This window comes from Heptranchias perlo, chromosome 18 (genome assembly GCF_035084215.1).
Source record: "Heptranchias perlo isolate sHepPer1 chromosome 18, sHepPer1.hap1, whole genome shotgun sequence".
In the NCBI taxonomy this organism is placed as follows: Eukaryota; Metazoa; Chordata; class Chondrichthyes; order Hexanchiformes; family Hexanchidae; genus Heptranchias; species Heptranchias perlo.
The window spans coordinates 34,368,839-34,386,206 of NC_090342.1; the positions used below are offsets into that span (position 1 = coordinate 34,368,839).

The following is a 17,368-nucleotide window of genomic DNA, read 5'->3' on the forward strand; positions in this document are numbered from 1 at the left end:
TAAGTATATTTTTAATAAAAAAAATACAGCTTATTGTTTAAAAATTGGGGTGAGGTGGATGGTCTGCTCTGCTTTGATCTAGACAGTCTGGTTTTTGAGCAGACCAAATGGAAGTTTCTTTAATATAAAGAAAACACCCAAAAGCTTAGAAACATCAGAACTCAAGCCATGATTCCACCACTTTACCAAGCCCTATCACTCCTTTATATGCTTTTTGATTTGGAAAAGCAGGTAACTTTCATTTTGAGTTAAAATGCTAATATTATGGAATTGCTGGGAATTACATTTGTGATCAATAAGAGTGGCATAATTAAATCCATGAGATGCATCAAAATCAAGTTTATCAAGTGTCATCTGTTGGAGGTGTCAAGCAATCATTTGGTTTAAAAACATAGCCTATTTTGTCATTCATAAAAATAAGCACAGCTCTATAATTTTAAATGGATTTTCAATCTGTGTCATTCCTACTAATCATAAATGTAACTCCTTAAATATTGCCAGTGTTGACAGCTATGCTAATTGGAGATCCATTATTTCTTCTTTACTTGGTGTAAATCTGAAGGATGAATTAGGAAGCGTATGAATTAAACCAATTGGTATTTATTCTGGAAAATAATGTCCCAAATCACATGTGTTGATATTCTGATTTTTAAGGAAATTTTGAATATCATCAGTCATATTTTGTGACTGCCGACCATACAGATTTGTTTTCGTTTCTGTAATTGGCTGTATTTTACAACAAAGGTCCAGCTGTGCAATTGTTGTCCGTTATACGATATGGTACTGACATCTGGCTAATGCCAAAGGCTACAGAGAAGTTGATCCTTTTCACATCAAATATCTTTGGAACATACTAAGGGATTAATTTTAAACCGTCCCCCATTCCCCCCCACCCCACTCCACTCCACCTGTCTGCTTGGCGGGAATGATGCGGGTGGGGGTTTAAGATGGCAGGGAGGTTTACACTGCATTCTCGACGCGTTCCCGTCCCCTCCGCCATTGTAACTTACCACAAAACAGGCACGGGAGGCCATGGCCTACTTTATATTCAGCAGCGCCGCAACGCAACTTTAACTGCTGAAATCAGGAAGCCTGCACGAGGCCAACGCCGACAGCTACACCTTGGCAGGAGTCATCTAAGAGGCCAAGTGCTCCCATTACAATTTCTGCTTTTGCCTGCCGGTCCTAACGTCACTCCCGCTGGTTCTGGGAGAGAGACAGTGATGGATTATTCAAATGAGGCCTGGGAATTAAAATGGCTTGGGCCTCATGCTGAGCTCTCCACAGGGGAATGTGCATTATAAATAATTTGAATGGTCTGTTTGCTAAGAGGAGTTTCACCCCCATAATATTTGTCCTACTTTCTCCAAAACGCCGAGCTAAGCAGCAAAGTGAGTTATATGATGAGCTTAAAATACGGTAATAGTAACAAGAAGCAAATTGCAAACAACAAACTACTTTTCATCATTCATTTTGGACAGTTAGAACAGCAGTGCTCATGAAGTATGTGGACAGCATTGTTTTAGTTTAAGAGCTGCCATCGAAGAGTATCTTCTCTATTTTGACATCATTTCCAAGTCGTAGCGATAGGTCGTCCAAAATCTTTTGCTCTTCCACCTTTTGAACCAAATGACTGACCCAGGCGATTTTTCAGGTCACGGTCAGCTCCTTCATTCACTGCTAATTCTTCATCGCAACTATCAAAGAAGCATTAAAACAAGGAATCTGATTTTAAAATATTGTCTTTAAAGATTAAAATTGCTATTCGATCAGCCGAGGATTCATCAATGATTTTGTACTTTTCTAATGTGCAATGTCCTTTGGGTATGATGTGACCATGAGCAATACATTCCATTATTGGTGTTATCAGAACCAGGTAAATTTGATGAAAGATAAAAGAGGAATGAAATCAGGGAAACCTTTGAAATGGCATTAGGCCATGAATCTTTCCCTCAGGTGTTATTGAATAATTTGTAGGACTGCAATCTTTAACTAAACATATGAGAGGCACCTCTGGGTAGGTGGGACCATTCTAAAACATGCTTATGCACATGCTGTGACTGTGGGAGGTTATACTGCTCTCTATGGACAGGAACATGATTCTTATTAATTACACCAAGTATTTGATGGTCTTGTGCAGGGGGTTGAATTGGTCAAGCAGAGTATTTTGCGGTTCCTTGACATACTGTTACCACTTTCATCAAATCTTTCTCCCCAGAGGGAGTCTGCGAATATCTGAAGGAGGAGACCCCTCCCATGAAAATAGAGAAGTTGGTGCCCACACCTATGTAAGTCATCCCCACAGTAGAAGGCGTGGAGTTCAAAACTGGGTTCATTTCAAATTACTTTCTTGGGTTATGATTTGGGAGGCGTCTTTATGTCCCTCAGAGGAACATTTACACTTTGTTTTGACTGTTCATGAGGGAGTATAGTTTGAACAGTACCCAGTGCCAACTGACACCAGGGTTGCTTCGGCAGTATTATTCCAATCATTGCCAAACGCTCTGAGCAAAAGTTTCCCTTTCTGAGGGGAGTCTTATGTGACTAGATATTTTCCCTCAGTTATATCGTCTGTAGGTGTGGAGTCAGATTCCATGGTCATGACTTTAGCATGGCGGCGGGATGTCGGGGGTGGGGTGGGGGTGGGGGGTCAGTGGGCACGTGGGAAACCCGGAAAAATATTTCCTACCTTTTCTCGAGTGATCGCAACGTTATTGAAGGCCGTTAATGTGGCTTCCATGTTTGGCATCTCCAAGCTGCACAGCGGGCGCATTGCGCACCCGAATGACGTACTGCCAGCTGGAGTATTTAAAGGGCCATTGCAAGAATGGCTTTTGTGGGAGAAAGAAGATATTGAAGGAGATGGCGCAGCAGAGGAGCAAGCCAGCACCCAGGTTCAGTCACTCCTCACTTGAGGTGCTACTGGCCGAGGTGAGGAGGAGGAGGGAGATGCTGTACCCAGCAGACAGGAGGAAGTGCCCTGCTTCTGCCACCAAGAAGCCCTGGCTCGAGGCAGAGGAGGTAACAGCAGCGGCAACATCTCCCACAGTTGGGTGCAGAGCAGGAAGTGCTTCAATGACCTAACTAGGTCAGGAAAAATGAGTACAGTTACTGATTCACCTGCATTTTATGTTGCACATCACCCCACCTCACACTCTGCCCTGTGAAACCTACACCATCACATCACTCTTCACACCCACTTAAGGCTCATTGTCAACTTGCCTTCACTTTCTGTGCACTTCCTCACCTCCCTATTTGTGCACCCAGCTCTCCCACTCAACCCAATCCTGATGCAATGTGATCAATCTGTCGTGTAGTCACCCTCCAATGCATCTCTTTCATTGTCAGCCTCATCCAAAATAATTCATCCATCGGGTGACCCCGTCATCCTCACTCACAAGTCTGTACATTCTCCCCTTGTAGGAGAGAGCGCAGAATGCCAGGGAGAGGATGAGGACTGGAGGGGGCCTCCATAAATCGTGGCCCTCACGGAGGAGGAGGCCCTGCTACTTTGTCGTATGGTGGAGTGCTTGGCCACTGCTGATGCCGAGACTGGTACCCCACAAATGTCTGGTGACAGAACTGTAACATCCATCACACACAACATGAATTGATGTTATTAATGATTGATCTGTTGCACATCTCAATACACTCATCGCAACATTATCTCTGCAATGATTCTTAATATCGCTGTATGTTCTCTTCCAGGCCCTTCAAGGAGTGACGATGTGGATGAGGGCTACTCCTCAGAGGAGCTCCCTGCCTCTGAGAGTGCAGCGTCACATCTTAGCCATGCACCAGCGCAGATACCCACGCCTTGGTGGGTCTTACTAGAGAGTTAGCTCGATTGTCACCTGGTGAGCACCACACCATCTGCGGCAGGTACGGCGTGCAGGTCTGGGACTTGCAGCTCCACAATACATAGGTGTGTCACAAGGACCTGCAGAAGAGCAGAGAGGGGACCAATGGAGGGGTCGATGTCGCAGGAGACACTACCTGCGTGAGAGGGTCTACAGGCAGAGACTGAGCTTCCTGGATCTCTCTGAGGAGCAGTGCCTACAAAGGCTCAGAGTGAGTTGCCAGGTGGTTGCCGACATCTGCATGCTCCTTCATGCAGAGCTGCTCCTGGCTGGGCCTGGTGCAACGCATTGCCCGTGGCAGTTAAAGTCACCACTGCCCTCAATTTCTTCGTGTCCAGATCCTTCCAGGTCACCACCAGTGACATCGCCGGGATCTCTCAGTCGTCTGCCTATAAGTGTTTACGACAGGTCACGGATGGACTGTTTTGCAAGGTATCTGACTACCTCAACTTCCCCACCGATGACGTCAGCCAGACTGAGAGGGCAGTGGGTTTCCACTCTCTGGCTGGCCTCCCATGGGTACAGGGCGCAATTGATTGCACACACGTAGTGATCCGAGCACCTCCACATGAGCCAGGACTGTTCATCAACCGAAAGGGATATCACTCCATCAATGCACAGCTGGTTTGTGACCACCGGAAGAGATTTCTGCAGGTGTATGCCAAATTCCCTAGCAGTTGCCATGATTCATTCTGCGCGAATCCAACATCCCGGCTCTCCTCCACGCACAAAACATACTTGAGGGCTGGCTCCTTGGAGACAAGGGATAGCCCCTGCAGACGTGGCTCATGACACCTCTGCGAAACCCCACCAGCAAGGCACAGCAGCGGTACAACGACAGTCACATCACCATCAAGTCTGTCACTAAACATGCCATAGGACTGCAGAAGATGCACTTCCAGTGCCTGGATTGATTTGGGGGAGGCCTTCAGTACTCACCAGCCAGTGTGTGTAGAATAATAGTCGTCTGTTGTGTCCTGCACAACATCGCTCAACAGAGAGGGTTACCAGTGGATGAGATCCCATGTGCTCATGAAGCAATCACTGTTTTAAAGGTCCAAATGGCTGCTGGCTGCAATTCGCCTCCGTTTCCATGGCGTCTTTCAGAGGCCACGGGAAACACGTTGAGGCAGAGTTAAGATCTTTTCCCTGCCTCAATACACAAAAAATTAAACACTTTAACTAGTTCAAGTATCCTAATTGATGGGTTAAATATCGGCCCGCTGGCTTTAATTGCCGGTGAGATTTTCGGCTTTCTGAAGCGCGCACAAACCCAGATGTGCCTGGGTGGAACACGGAAGCTGGCAGCTTGCAGCTGTGATTCGTTCCCGCTCCTAATTTCAGCAATTTTCATTGCCCCCCCCTGCCCCAACCCACTGAACTTGGGGGCTAAAATCATGCCCCATATATATGTCTACAACATCCAGCTCCAACTCTCACCACTACCTTTGATTCCATGCCCACCACCATGCTGTCTGACTGCTTGTCTGACGCCAAGTCTTGGATGAGCAAGGACTTTCTCCAACTTAGTGTTGGCCAACCAGAAGCCATCCTGCTTGGCTCCCACCAAAAACTCCACAACCAAGCCCCAAATTCTATCTCCTTCTCTGGCTCAGGATGAGCTCAACTGTGTGTAACCTCAGCGCCCTGTTTGACCCTGAACAGAGCTTCAAATCCCACATGTTATCCACACCAAGACCATCAATTTCCATCTCTATAACATTGCCTACCTCTACCTTTACCTCACACCTACTGCCACTGAAACCTTCAGCCATGCCTTCATCACATAACCTCTCAAATACTCTTCCTATCAACCTCCCAAGTTCTTCATACATAAACTACAATTCATTCAAAACTTTGCTGCTCACACTAGCTCCCTTTTCACCCCGTTCCATTGGCTTCCTTTTCTTAAACTCATTGCATTCAAAACATTTGTCCTGATTTACAAATCCCTTCATGGTCTCACCCCCTCCCCACCTGTGCAACCTTCAATAATCCAACATGTCAGCACATGTCCTCTGCTCCTCTGATTCTGGACTCCTTTGCATTCCCCCTCTCTCTTTTCTACCTTTGGCTGTTTTGGCCTCACATTCTGGAATGTTCTCACTAAACACTACCTCTCTCCCATCCTTCAAAGGCTTCCTCAAAACTCACCTCTTTGACCATGTCTCTGGTCATCCTTCTTAACTCTTCTCCCACCTCTACTTGGCATCCATTTTCTCCTCTGTGAAGTGCTTTGAATATTTTACCATGTTAAAGGCACTATATAAATACAAGTTATGGCAGTTTCCTCCTTGGAGGGATCAGATGTAATCTGCTTCTGGTTTTAGATTAAACTCAGTGCAGTCAGTGCTGACATTCCTTCGGTGCCAAACAAATGTTGATGTTCACTCAATGCCAGTTGGTATCAATGAACTCCTAATACGGGGGGATTTAAAATTATCTTCAGCACTGGTCAGTGGAAGCTCCGTTTCAGTGTTGTCTGACACCAATGTGAGTGAGCAATTCCTAACTGGATATCAATGTATTTTGTAGTCTTACTGTCATTGCCTATCTTGTTTGGAATAATACAGGAGGTATAATTCAGCTGTTCATGGAACTCAAGGCAAATTTGGCAAATCACGGGATCATGATTAGACCTTGTCCCAAATTTTTGTTGCTTAAAGGAGCAAATAAGCTTTAGCTAGGGGAAAATGAATAGTGCATTGGCACAGGTCCTGGGACTTTATATAACTCGGGAATAGGAGATCACATTGTTGCATCACCTATTTGCAACATCAAGGCAGCTTTTTCATGTCAATGCTTTCCTCAGAACCGATTAAGCCAGGCAATACTCTTATCATGCATAGTGGATGCAGAATAAAGAAGAAATAGCAATTGGCTTGGATTTATTTTCATGCTATACTTCAAGGGGTACAAAAATAGACTATTCTGTATTTTCTCTGGAAAAATTTTATGACAATTATGATTTCACTAACTTTTTTATATAAGAAGCCCAAAGGTTTAGATTATTATTTGTAAAGAACTTACAGAACCACATAATTTCCAAGAGCCTCTTTGGAAGGATTTTTGTTGAGCTTGCAAACTGAGATGTCACCATTTGGCACAACAATATTCAACGTATCATTGATGAGATTGTATTTCATGATTCGGTCATTAGCTGTGCTGGATGCCAGTGATGGAGAAGCATTAACCTACATGGGGGGAAAATTATTTTACAAGAATGGAAATATTTGGAACATACAGACTTAATCTGCATGGAACTACTGATTATTGATAACAGGTCGTCCCCTTCCCTTGTAAGTAACAGTATTTTTCCAGTTGGACTTGTTTTGAATGGAGTCGAGATTGTCTCAAACTTGTTGACTAAAAATGTCCTTGGTTGATCACGTCATGAGATGCCATGACTCCAAGTACTAGCGATGTTTATAAACATGATGACATGAGATGCGTTACTACCTTGTTGGGGAATGTAAGGAATCAGCAGATGGTGTTTGGCCTACAGAGACATTGACTGACATGTGAACACAAAGGAGGTTTGGGATACAGCAGATTTTACTGTGTGATTATGGGTAAATAGGTAGAAGCGTAAAATATATTTGTTAAAATATTCTCAGAGCAACTGGACAGCTCGATATATATTATTGCAGGGCCATTCGAGTTTGATCACCTTGGGAACCTTGTCAGTGTGAAGCCATTGCCAGGTTGTATTGCATTGTCTTACTTAGTGTGCTATAACATTATATTGTATTTTAACATCTTTACTACTTCGTATAACTTCTTAATAAAGCTATTATACTTTCGAACAAACCACCTCCAAGCCTTTTTGATTAAAGACCGAACCATTTAACAGAACTCAAGTGGCTCAATAGCACCACTACTGACCAAGCTGGCCAAGTCCTGAAGGACATAGCTGCCAGACTGGGCCTGTGGCAGGTGGTTAGAGCACCAACACGAGGGAAAAACCTACTTGACCTGGTCCTCACCAATCTACCTGTCGCAGATGCATCTGTCCATGACAGTATTGGTAGGAGTGACCACCGCACAGTCCTTGTGGAGACGAAATCCCGTCTTCACACTGAGGACACCGTCCATTGTGTTGTGTGGCACTACCACTATGCTAAATGGGATAGATTCAGAACAGATCTAGCAGCTCTAAACTGGGCATCCATGAGGCGCTATGGGCCATCAGCAGCAGCAGAATTGTATTCCACCACAATCTGTAACCTCATGGTCTGGCATATCCTTCACTCTACCATTACCATCAAACCAGGGGATCAACCCTGGTTCAATGAGGAGTGTAAAGGAGCGTGCCAGGAGCAGCACAAGGCGTACCTAAAAATGAGTTGCCAACCTGGTGAAGCTACAACACAGGACTGCATGCATGCTAAACAGCGGAAGTAGCATGCTGTAGACAGGGGCTAAGCGATCCCACAATCAATGGATCAGATCAAAGCTCTGCAGTCCTGCCACATCCAGTCGTGAATGGTGGTGAACAATTAAACAACTAACGCGAGGAGGAGGCTCCATGAACATCCCCATTTTCAATGATGACAGAGCCCAGCACGTGAGTGCAAAAGAAGGCTGAAGCGTTTGCAACCATCTTCAGCCACAAGTGCCGAGTGGAGATCCATCTCGGCCTCCTCCCGATATCCCCACCATCACAGAAGCCAGTCTTCAGCCAATTCGATTCACTCCACGTGATATCAAGAAACGGCTGAGTGCACTGGATAAAGCAAAGGCTACGGGTCCCAACAACATCCTGGCTGTAGTACTGAAGACTTGTGCTCCAGAACTAGCAGCGCCTCTAGCCAAATTGTTCCAGTACAGCTACAACACTGGCATCTACCCCACAAAGTGGAAAATTGCCCAGGTATGTCCTGTGCACAAAAAGCAGGACAAATCCAATCCGGCCAATTACCGCCCCATCAGTCTACTCTCAATCATGAGCAAAGTGATGGACTGCGTCGTCGACAGTGCTATCAAGCAGCACTTACTTACCAATAACCTGCTCACGGATGCTCAGTTTGGGTTCCGCCAGGACCACTCGGCTCCAGACCTCATTACAGCCTTGGTCCAAACATGGACAAAAGAGCTGAATTCCAGAGGTGAAGTGAGAATGACTGCCCTTGACATCAAGGCAGCATTTAACTGAGTGTGGCATCAAGGAGCCCTAGTAAAATTGAAGTCAATGGGAATTAGGGGGAAAACTCTCTATTGGCTGGAGTTATACCTAGCACAAAGGAAGATGGTAGTGGTTGTTGGAGGCCAATCATCTTAGCCCTAGGACATTGCTGCAGGAGTTCCTCAGGGCAGTGTCCTAGGCCCAACCATCTTCAGCTGCTTCATCAAGACTTTAACTCCATCATAAGGTCAGAAGTGGGGATGTTCGATGATGATTGCACAGTACTCCGTTCCATTCGCAACCCCTCAGATAATGAAGCAGTCCATGCCCACATTGATCAGAAACTTAACTGGATGAGCCACATAAATACTGTGGCTACAAGAGCAGGTCAAAGGCTGGGTATTCTGCGGTGAGTGACTCACCTCCTGACACCCCAAAGCCTTTTCACCATCTACAAGGCACAAGTCAGGAGTGTGATGGAATACTCTCCACTTGCCTGGATGAGTGCAGCTCCAACAACATTCAAGAAGCTCAACACCATTCAGGACAAAGCAGCCCGCTTGATTGGCAGCCCATCCACCACCTTAAACATTCACTCCCTCCACCACCAGTGCACCGTGGCTGCAGTGTGTACCATCTACAAGATGCACTGCAGCAACTCACCAAGGCTTCTTCGACAGCACCTCCCAAACCCGCAACCTCTACCACCTAGAAGGACAAGGGCAGCAGGCGCATGGGAACATCACCACCTGCACATTCCCCTCCAAGTCACACACCATCCTGACTTGGAAATATATCATCATCCCTTCATCGCCGCTGGGTCAAAATCCTGGAACTCCCTTCCTAACAGCGCTGTGGGAGTACCTTCACCACACGGACTGCAGTGGATCAAGAAGGCAGCTCATCACCACCTTCTCAAGGGCAATTAGGGATGGGCAATAAATGCTGGCTTTGTCAGCGAGGCCCACGTCCCGTGAATGAATAAAAAAAACTTAGATTTGTCATTCCAACATGGGGTTCTGAGATGTAGTTTGGTACAAAGTATAAGTATTTGGGTTACTGTAGCTGTTAAAATTACGCTTGTGGTTGGGAGAGATCTGGGGTAATTACGCGTTTATTTTTGGTCGTGCGAGGCCTGTGTAAGAGTCCAGGGGTGGTACTGGGGTGAGTTGTTCACTCACGAATTTGATGGTGGGTTGTTTAACTTGGCGAGAGATCTCACCCGATCTCACGGTTTTTGCAAAAACAAAAGTTTTTTTTTAAATAGTGAATGTGTTTAGCCATGACAGAGGAGGTTGATCATTGCAGAAAGATGGGAGAACTGCCAGTAAAAACTCTGGTAGATAAAACAAAGAAATATACCTAGGAGAACTTGCGCTTTCTTAGTTAAAAGCTGTCAGACTTTGTGTGAGATTGAGGATAAGATGAAGGAGTTAACTAAGGAGGAAAAGACGCTGAAAGATAAAGCACAGAAGGAGGAGGAGAGGTTAGTATCAGTCCTTTCACAGCAGACAAAGGCAGTGAAAGAGTTGCATAAAAAACCCTGGGTTGGACACTTGAGGTGTAACAAAAGGGTTGGGAAAAAGGGACAGAAGTTAAAAGCTCACAGCAATAATTGAAATTATGTGAAAGTGTGTGTGAATGTGTGGAAGTTTGCTGATGGCATAACATTAAGAATGCTATGAATTGTTTAACAAACTGCAGCATTTTTTTTGTTTGAAAGTCTCTTAAAAATGTGTCTGTGATGTTTATTTTCGGTGTGAGCTCCACCCTCTTCTTTTCACAGAGCTAAAAGCAGTTTAACCCTCTGTAAGTCTTGTCTCTGATTATAGGAGTATTTTAAGCATTTTAATCAATATCTTTTCTATAAGCATATTATTTTTGAGATATTAAGTCCCCTTGTTTTTGGTTTTGAAGTGATTTGGAGTAATTAATAAGTTGAGTGTTTGATTAAATTATCAAATTCTGAAACTGGTTTTCTGTGGGTGGCTACTACAGATAGCTAGTTATTTAAACTATGTGAATATTCCTTGGGCTCGAGACCCGGGATTATCTCATAAAATTTGGCACTTTCTGAGTTCATAACCCATTACAGGGATCAATATTTTTAAGGAGCATGAATTCTTAAAAATGGTTGTTGAGATTGTTCATTTCAATTTAAGATTGTGCCCTCAGAATAGGGGAGATTTGAGGAAAACTTTTGTGCTTTACATTTTAAGTTAAAGACACTGGTGTGGATTTATTCTGACTAAAATTCACACTATGCCACTGTTAAAAGCATAAAGCACTTTGTTTTAATTTAATTACAGCCAAAAACAGCTATTGCTTTATATTGTTTATTTTAAAGATTTGTGGTCTTGTTTTAAATCAATTTGAACGTTTACAAAGCATTGTTTTCTTAATTTGGTTACTGCAAGTCTGAGACCGGCTATTGTGATTGACTCATCCCCCAACCCCCTAAGGTTTTGACAAGCAATAAGTGATTGATCCTTACTTCTGCATTGCTGAAGTTAATTACATGCTGTACTGTTTTTTTAGAAAGTTGGTCTGACACCTTTTGAGCACCCAGCATCTCAATCTGCTGAGTCATAGCTTTCTGAGTGGAAAGAGCAGTCACTGTACACGCAGTTTCATTGTCCCTTAATCATTTGGACATGCCCTTGTCCACCATCCTCCTCCAAGAGCGCCATGGAAAGTTAGTACCTGTGGCTTATGCCTCCCGAGTGCTGATACCGGTAGAGCAAACATATGCTGCCTGCGAGAGACATTTGCTGGCAGTATATTGAGGGACAGTGAAATTCTCCCACATCACGGGACTGGAGAAGATCATTCTTTTGACCGCTCAACCCCTACGGAGTTATTGTTATCAGGGGTTCTCTGGGATGGGTCATTTTCCAACAGCCGTGTGGCAAGGTGTACTTTAGGACTACACTATAATGATCCCTGAGCCTGGCGAAGGACCCTTTATCCTGAGTTCTCCAGATGGTTCCACGCATGTTTACTTGGATGGAACTAGTCACCTCACTCCAGAAGGATCGATAGCGGGGTTTGAGATTTATGTTCCCAAATTGGGGATCGAAAAATCAATGTGGCTAAAGGGAGGCTGGTAGTGGTAGCTTATGCATTATAGATGTCGGAACTTCATGGCCCTCTCACTATATTCTCCAACAGTCCCCACCCCCCCCACCCCGCCCCCGGGCCAGTGAGAACAGCAAGGCAGATCAGCTAGCCAAGACGTTCCAAGCTGCCCTAGAATTGTGGGAAGCACCAATAGCTTGCAGGGCCAGATAAATAAAGTTCACCCCTTTAGATCTTTCAGGGGTGCAGGGTCAGGACCCCTGGATTAAATCAGTCCAGGTGACTATCAAAGATGAGGGCTCATGGCCCAAAGATGCCTTTAACAGAAAAGACGATTTTACAGTACAGAATAATGTTGTTTTATCAGGGCAAATGGGTAGTCCCGTAGTCACTTCGTAATGAGGTGGTACGTTGGACCCACACCTCTAGTGGCCACCAGAAGGGTGACAGCCTGGTACAAAGGCTATTGCAGCAGATGTGGTGGCCTTATATGGATGAGACCGTGAATGTCATCATTTATGACTGCCTCACGTGTACCCAGAATGACCCCGGGCCCAGAGCTAAAACACCCCCTAGCCATATCCCAGCATCTGATGGCCCATGGAGAAATTTGCAGATTGATTACATTGGCCTGTTTGAGGACTCAGAAGGATAACCAGTATGTCTTGGTTATAATTGACTGCTTTTCTAAATGGATTGAGGTTATCCCTGTGAAACATGCCACTGCTACACAACCTGCAAAGGTACTTATTGAGCATATTTTCACTCGCTGGGGATTGCCAAAGACAATTGAGTCCAATCAAACAACTCTTTTCACTGGTCAGGTTATGAAGGAGACACTAAAGCTCCCAGGAATCAGGCAAAAATTTCACATCCTGTAGAACCGTCAGGCAGCTGGGATGGTCAAGCGTATGAACTGTACCTTAAGCAGCGAGTTATCAAGGCAGAGGGGAGACTGGTAATACTTGGGATGTTGTATTATCACTTATATTAATGACCGTTCTGGCGACGGGACATACTCCGTTCGAGGTCATGACTAGATGCCGTATGCGGTTGCCAGAGCTTTGGCACTCTCTCCGGACCTCAACATGAGAGCGTGACCATGGACTCATATATGGAGCAGTTACACGCTCACTTACGACAGGTGTATCTAAGTACTGCCCTATCCATTGGCCAAATTATAAGTGCCAGCACACATTTGGCCCTTATGTTAAAGGTCTTGAAGTGGGGGACAAGATGATGGTGAAACTGAACAAGGTCACAGGAAAGTGGGCAAAGAGATTCAAAGGACCCTTCTAGATAATAGACAGATTGAGTAGTAATGTGTAGAAGATGATAAATGGGATATGTGGGTACATATTAATCAGATAAAGAAGTGGCAGGGACAGGATATCAGAAGGGTACATTCCATCGTTCCCATAATCCTTTTATGGCTTATGGACGATGACAATGAGCAAGTTAAGAATGAGCAAGTTGAAGATGAGCAAGTTAAGGAGAACGAGACTTCCATTGACTCCAGAAGGACATTCCGAGGCTATAGGCCTGATGGGCCTCCTGTAATATGGGACGTGGAGTGGGAGGTCGAAATTTCTGAACCCTCCTTACCTGAGGGAATTGGTGAAAACCCTTAAAAACATAAAGAGAAGGATTTGGAGTTGGAAATTCCAGATTCAGCCGTCCCATGCATAATTGTGTGGGATTGGAAGGGTTAAAGTTAGACAGGCTGCGAGCAACCAGCTCCAAGAGAAGAGAGAGAGAGCAACCTTGGGAGATAGGGGACACGATTGTAAGGGGAATAGACGGGCGTTTCTGCGGACGCAACCGAGACTCCAGGATGGTATGTTGCCTCCCTGGTGCAAGGGTCAGGGATGTCTCGGAGTGGCTGCAGGACATTCTGGAGGGGGAGGGTGAACAGCCAGTTGTCGTGGTGCATATAGGTACCAACGATATAGGTAAAAAACGGGATGAGGTCCTACAAGCTGAATTTAGGGAGTTAGGAGTTAAACTAAAAAGTAGGACCTTAAAGGTAGTAATCTCAGGATTGCTACCAGTGCCACGGACTAGTCAGAGTAGGAATGACAGGATAGATAGGATGAATACGTGGCTTGAGAGATGGTGCAAGAGGGAGGGATTCAAATTCCTGGGCCATTGGAACCGGTTCTGGGGGAGGTGGGACCAGTACAAATTGGACGGTCTGCATCTGGGCAGGACTGGGGGAGTGTTTGCTAGTGCTGTTGGAGAGGGTTTAAACTAATGTGGCAGGGGGATGGGAACCGATGCAGGAAGTCAGTGGGAAGTAAAGTGGTGATAGAAACAAAAGGCAGTAAGGGAGAGTGTACAAAACATGACCGGACAGATGGTCTGAGAAAGCAGGGCAAAGACCAAGGGAAGTCTAGATTAAACTGCATTTATTTCAATGCAAGAAGTCTGATGGGCAAGGCAGATGAACTCAGGGCATGGATGGGTACATGGGACTGGGATGTTATAGCTATTACTGAAACATGGCTAAGGGAGGGGCAGGACTGGCAGCTCAATGTTCCAGGGTACAGATGCTATAGGAAAGATAGAGCAGGAGGTAAGAGAGGAGGGGGAGTTGCGTTCTTGATTAGTGAGAGGGGATATATCCGAGGGTTCGCCCACTGAGTCTATATGGGTAGAACTGAAAAATAAGAAGGGAGAGATCACTTTGATCGGATTGTACTACAGACCCCCAAATAGTCAACGGGAAATTGAGGAGCAAATATGTAAGGAGATTACAGACAGCTGCAAGAAAAATAGGGTGGTAATAGTAGGGGACTTTAACTTTCCCAACATTGACTGGGACAGCCATAGCATTAGGGGCTTGGATGGAGTGAAATTTGTTGAGTGTATTCAGGAGGAATTTCTCATTCAGTATGTGGATGGCCCGACTAGAGAGGGGGCAAAACTTGACCTCCTCTTGGGAAATAAGGAAGGGCAGGTGACAGAAGTGTTAGTGAGGGATCACTTTGGGACCAGTGATCATAATTCCATTAGTTTTAAGATAGCTATGGAGAATGATAGGTCTGGCCCAAAAGTTAAAATTCTAAATTGGGGAAAGGCCAATTTTGATGGTATTAGACAGGAACTTTCAGAAGTTGGCAGGCAAAGGGACGTCTGGTAAGTGGGAGGCTTTCAAAAGTGTGTTAACCAGGGTTCAGGGTAAGCACATTCCTTATAAAGTGAAGGGCAAGGCTGGTAGAAGTAGGGAACCTTGGATGACTCGGGAGATTGAGGCCCTAGTCAAAAAGAAGAAGGAGGCATATGACATGCATAGGCAGCTGGTATCAAGTGGATCCCTTGAAGAGTATAGAGATTGCCGGAGTAGAGTTAAGAGAGAAATCAGGAGGGCAAAAAGGGGACATGAGATTGCTTTGGCAGATAAGGCAAAGGAGAATCCAAAGAGCTTCTACAAATACATAAAGGGCAAAAGAGTAACTAGGGAGAGAGTAGGGCCTCTGAAGGATCAACAAGGTCATCTATGAGCGGAACCACAAGAGATGGGTGAGATCCTGAATGAATATTTCACATCGGTATTTACGGTTGAGAAAGGCATGGATGTTAGGGAACTTGGGGAAATAAATAGTGATGTCTTGAGGAGTGTACATATTACAGAGAGGGAGGTGCTGGAAGTCTTAACGCGCATCAAGGTAGATAAATCTCCGGGACCTGATGAAATGTATCCCAGGACATTATGGGAGGTTAGAGAGGAAATTGCGGGTCCCCTAGCAGAGATATTTGAATCATCGACAGCTACAGGTGAGGTGCCTGAAGATTGGAGGGTAGCAAATGTTGTGCCTTTGTTTAAGAAGGGCGGCAGGGAAAAGCCTGGGAACTACAGACCGGTGAGCCTGACATCTGTAGTGGGTAAGTTGTTAGAGGGTATTCTGAGAGACAGGATCTACAGGCATTTGGAGAGGCAGGGACTGATTAGGAACAGTCAGCATGGTTTTGTGAGAGGAAAATCATGTCTCACGAATTTGATTGAGTTTTTTGAAGGGGTAACCAAGAAGATAGATGAGGGCTGTGCAGTAGACGTGGTCTACATGGACTTCAGCAAAGCCTTTGACAAGGTACCGCATGGTAGGTTGTTACATAAGGTTAAATCTCACGGGATCCAAGGTGAGGTAGCCAATTGGATACAAAATTGGCTTGACGACAGAAGACAGAGGGTGGTTGTAGAGGGTTGTTTTTCAAACTGGAGGCCTGTGACCAGCGGTGTGCCTCAGGGATCGGTGCTGGGTCCGCTGTTATTTGTTATTTATATTAATGATTTGGATGAGAATTTAGGAGGCATGGTTAGTAAGTTTGCAGATGACACCAAGATTGGTGGCATTGTGGACAGTGAAGAAGGTTATCTAGGATTGCAACGGGATCTTGATAAATTGGACCAGTGGGCCGATGAATGGCAGATGGAGTTTAATTTAGATAAAAGTGAGGTGATGCATTTTGGTAGATCGAATTGGGCCAGGACCTACTCCGTTAATGGTAGGGTGTTGGGGAGAGTTATAGAACAGAGAGATCTAGGAGTACAGGTTCATAGCTTCTTGAAAGTGGAGTCACAGGTGGACAGGGTGGTGAAGAAGGCATTCAGCATGCTTGGTTTCATTGGTCAGAACATTGAATACAGGAGTTGGGATGTCTTGTTGAAGTTGTACAAGACATTAGTAAGGCCACACTTGGAATACTGTGTACAGTTCTGGTCACCCTATTATAGAAAGGATATCATTAAACTAGAAAGAGTGAAGAAAAGATTTACTAGGATGCTACCGGGACTTGATGGTTTGACTTATAGGGAGAGGTTGGATAGACTGAGACTTTTTTCCCTGGAGAGTAGGAGGTTGAGGGGTGATCTTATAGAAGTTTATAAAATAATGAGGGACATAGATAAGGTAGATAGTCAAAATCTTTTCCCAAAGGTAGGGGAGTCTATAACGAGGGGGCATAGATTTAAGGTGAGAGGGGAGAGAGAGGGGCAATTTTTTCACTCAAAGGGTGGTGAGTGTCTGGAACGAGCTGCCAGAGGCAGTAGTAGAGGCGGGTACAATTTTGTCTTTTAAAAAGCATTTGGACAGTTACATGGGTAAGATGGGTATAGAGGGATATGGGCCAAATGCAGGCAATTGGGACTAGCTTAGTGGTATAAACTGGGCGACATGGACATGTTGGGCCGAAGGGCCTGTTTCCATGTTGTAAACTTCTATGATTCTATGATTCTATGATAAGGCAGAGAGCTAGTATCTCGCCTGTTTGAATTTTTTGTAGAAAAAAGCATTTCGTGCTATTG

At 45.0% G+C, this 17,368-nt stretch overlaps 1 protein-coding gene across 1 annotated transcript in view; it reads right to left on the reverse strand.

The window, feature by feature from the left end:
- Window positions 1-584: 584 nt before the first annotated feature.
- LOC137334997 (polyglutamylase complex subunit TTLL1) overlaps window positions 585-17,368 on the reverse strand; it is a 48,851-nt gene continuing 32,067 nt past the window's right edge. The window contains exons 9-10 of the mRNA XM_068000085.1: window positions 6,891-7,054; window positions 585-1,697 (exon numbers count right to left, since the gene is read on the reverse strand). Coding sequence (XP_067856186.1) covers window positions 1,568-1,697; window positions 6,891-7,054 — 294 coding nt within the window. The 3' untranslated portion in view covers window positions 585-1,567. The remainder of the gene's footprint in view (window positions 1,698-6,890; window positions 7,055-17,368) is intronic.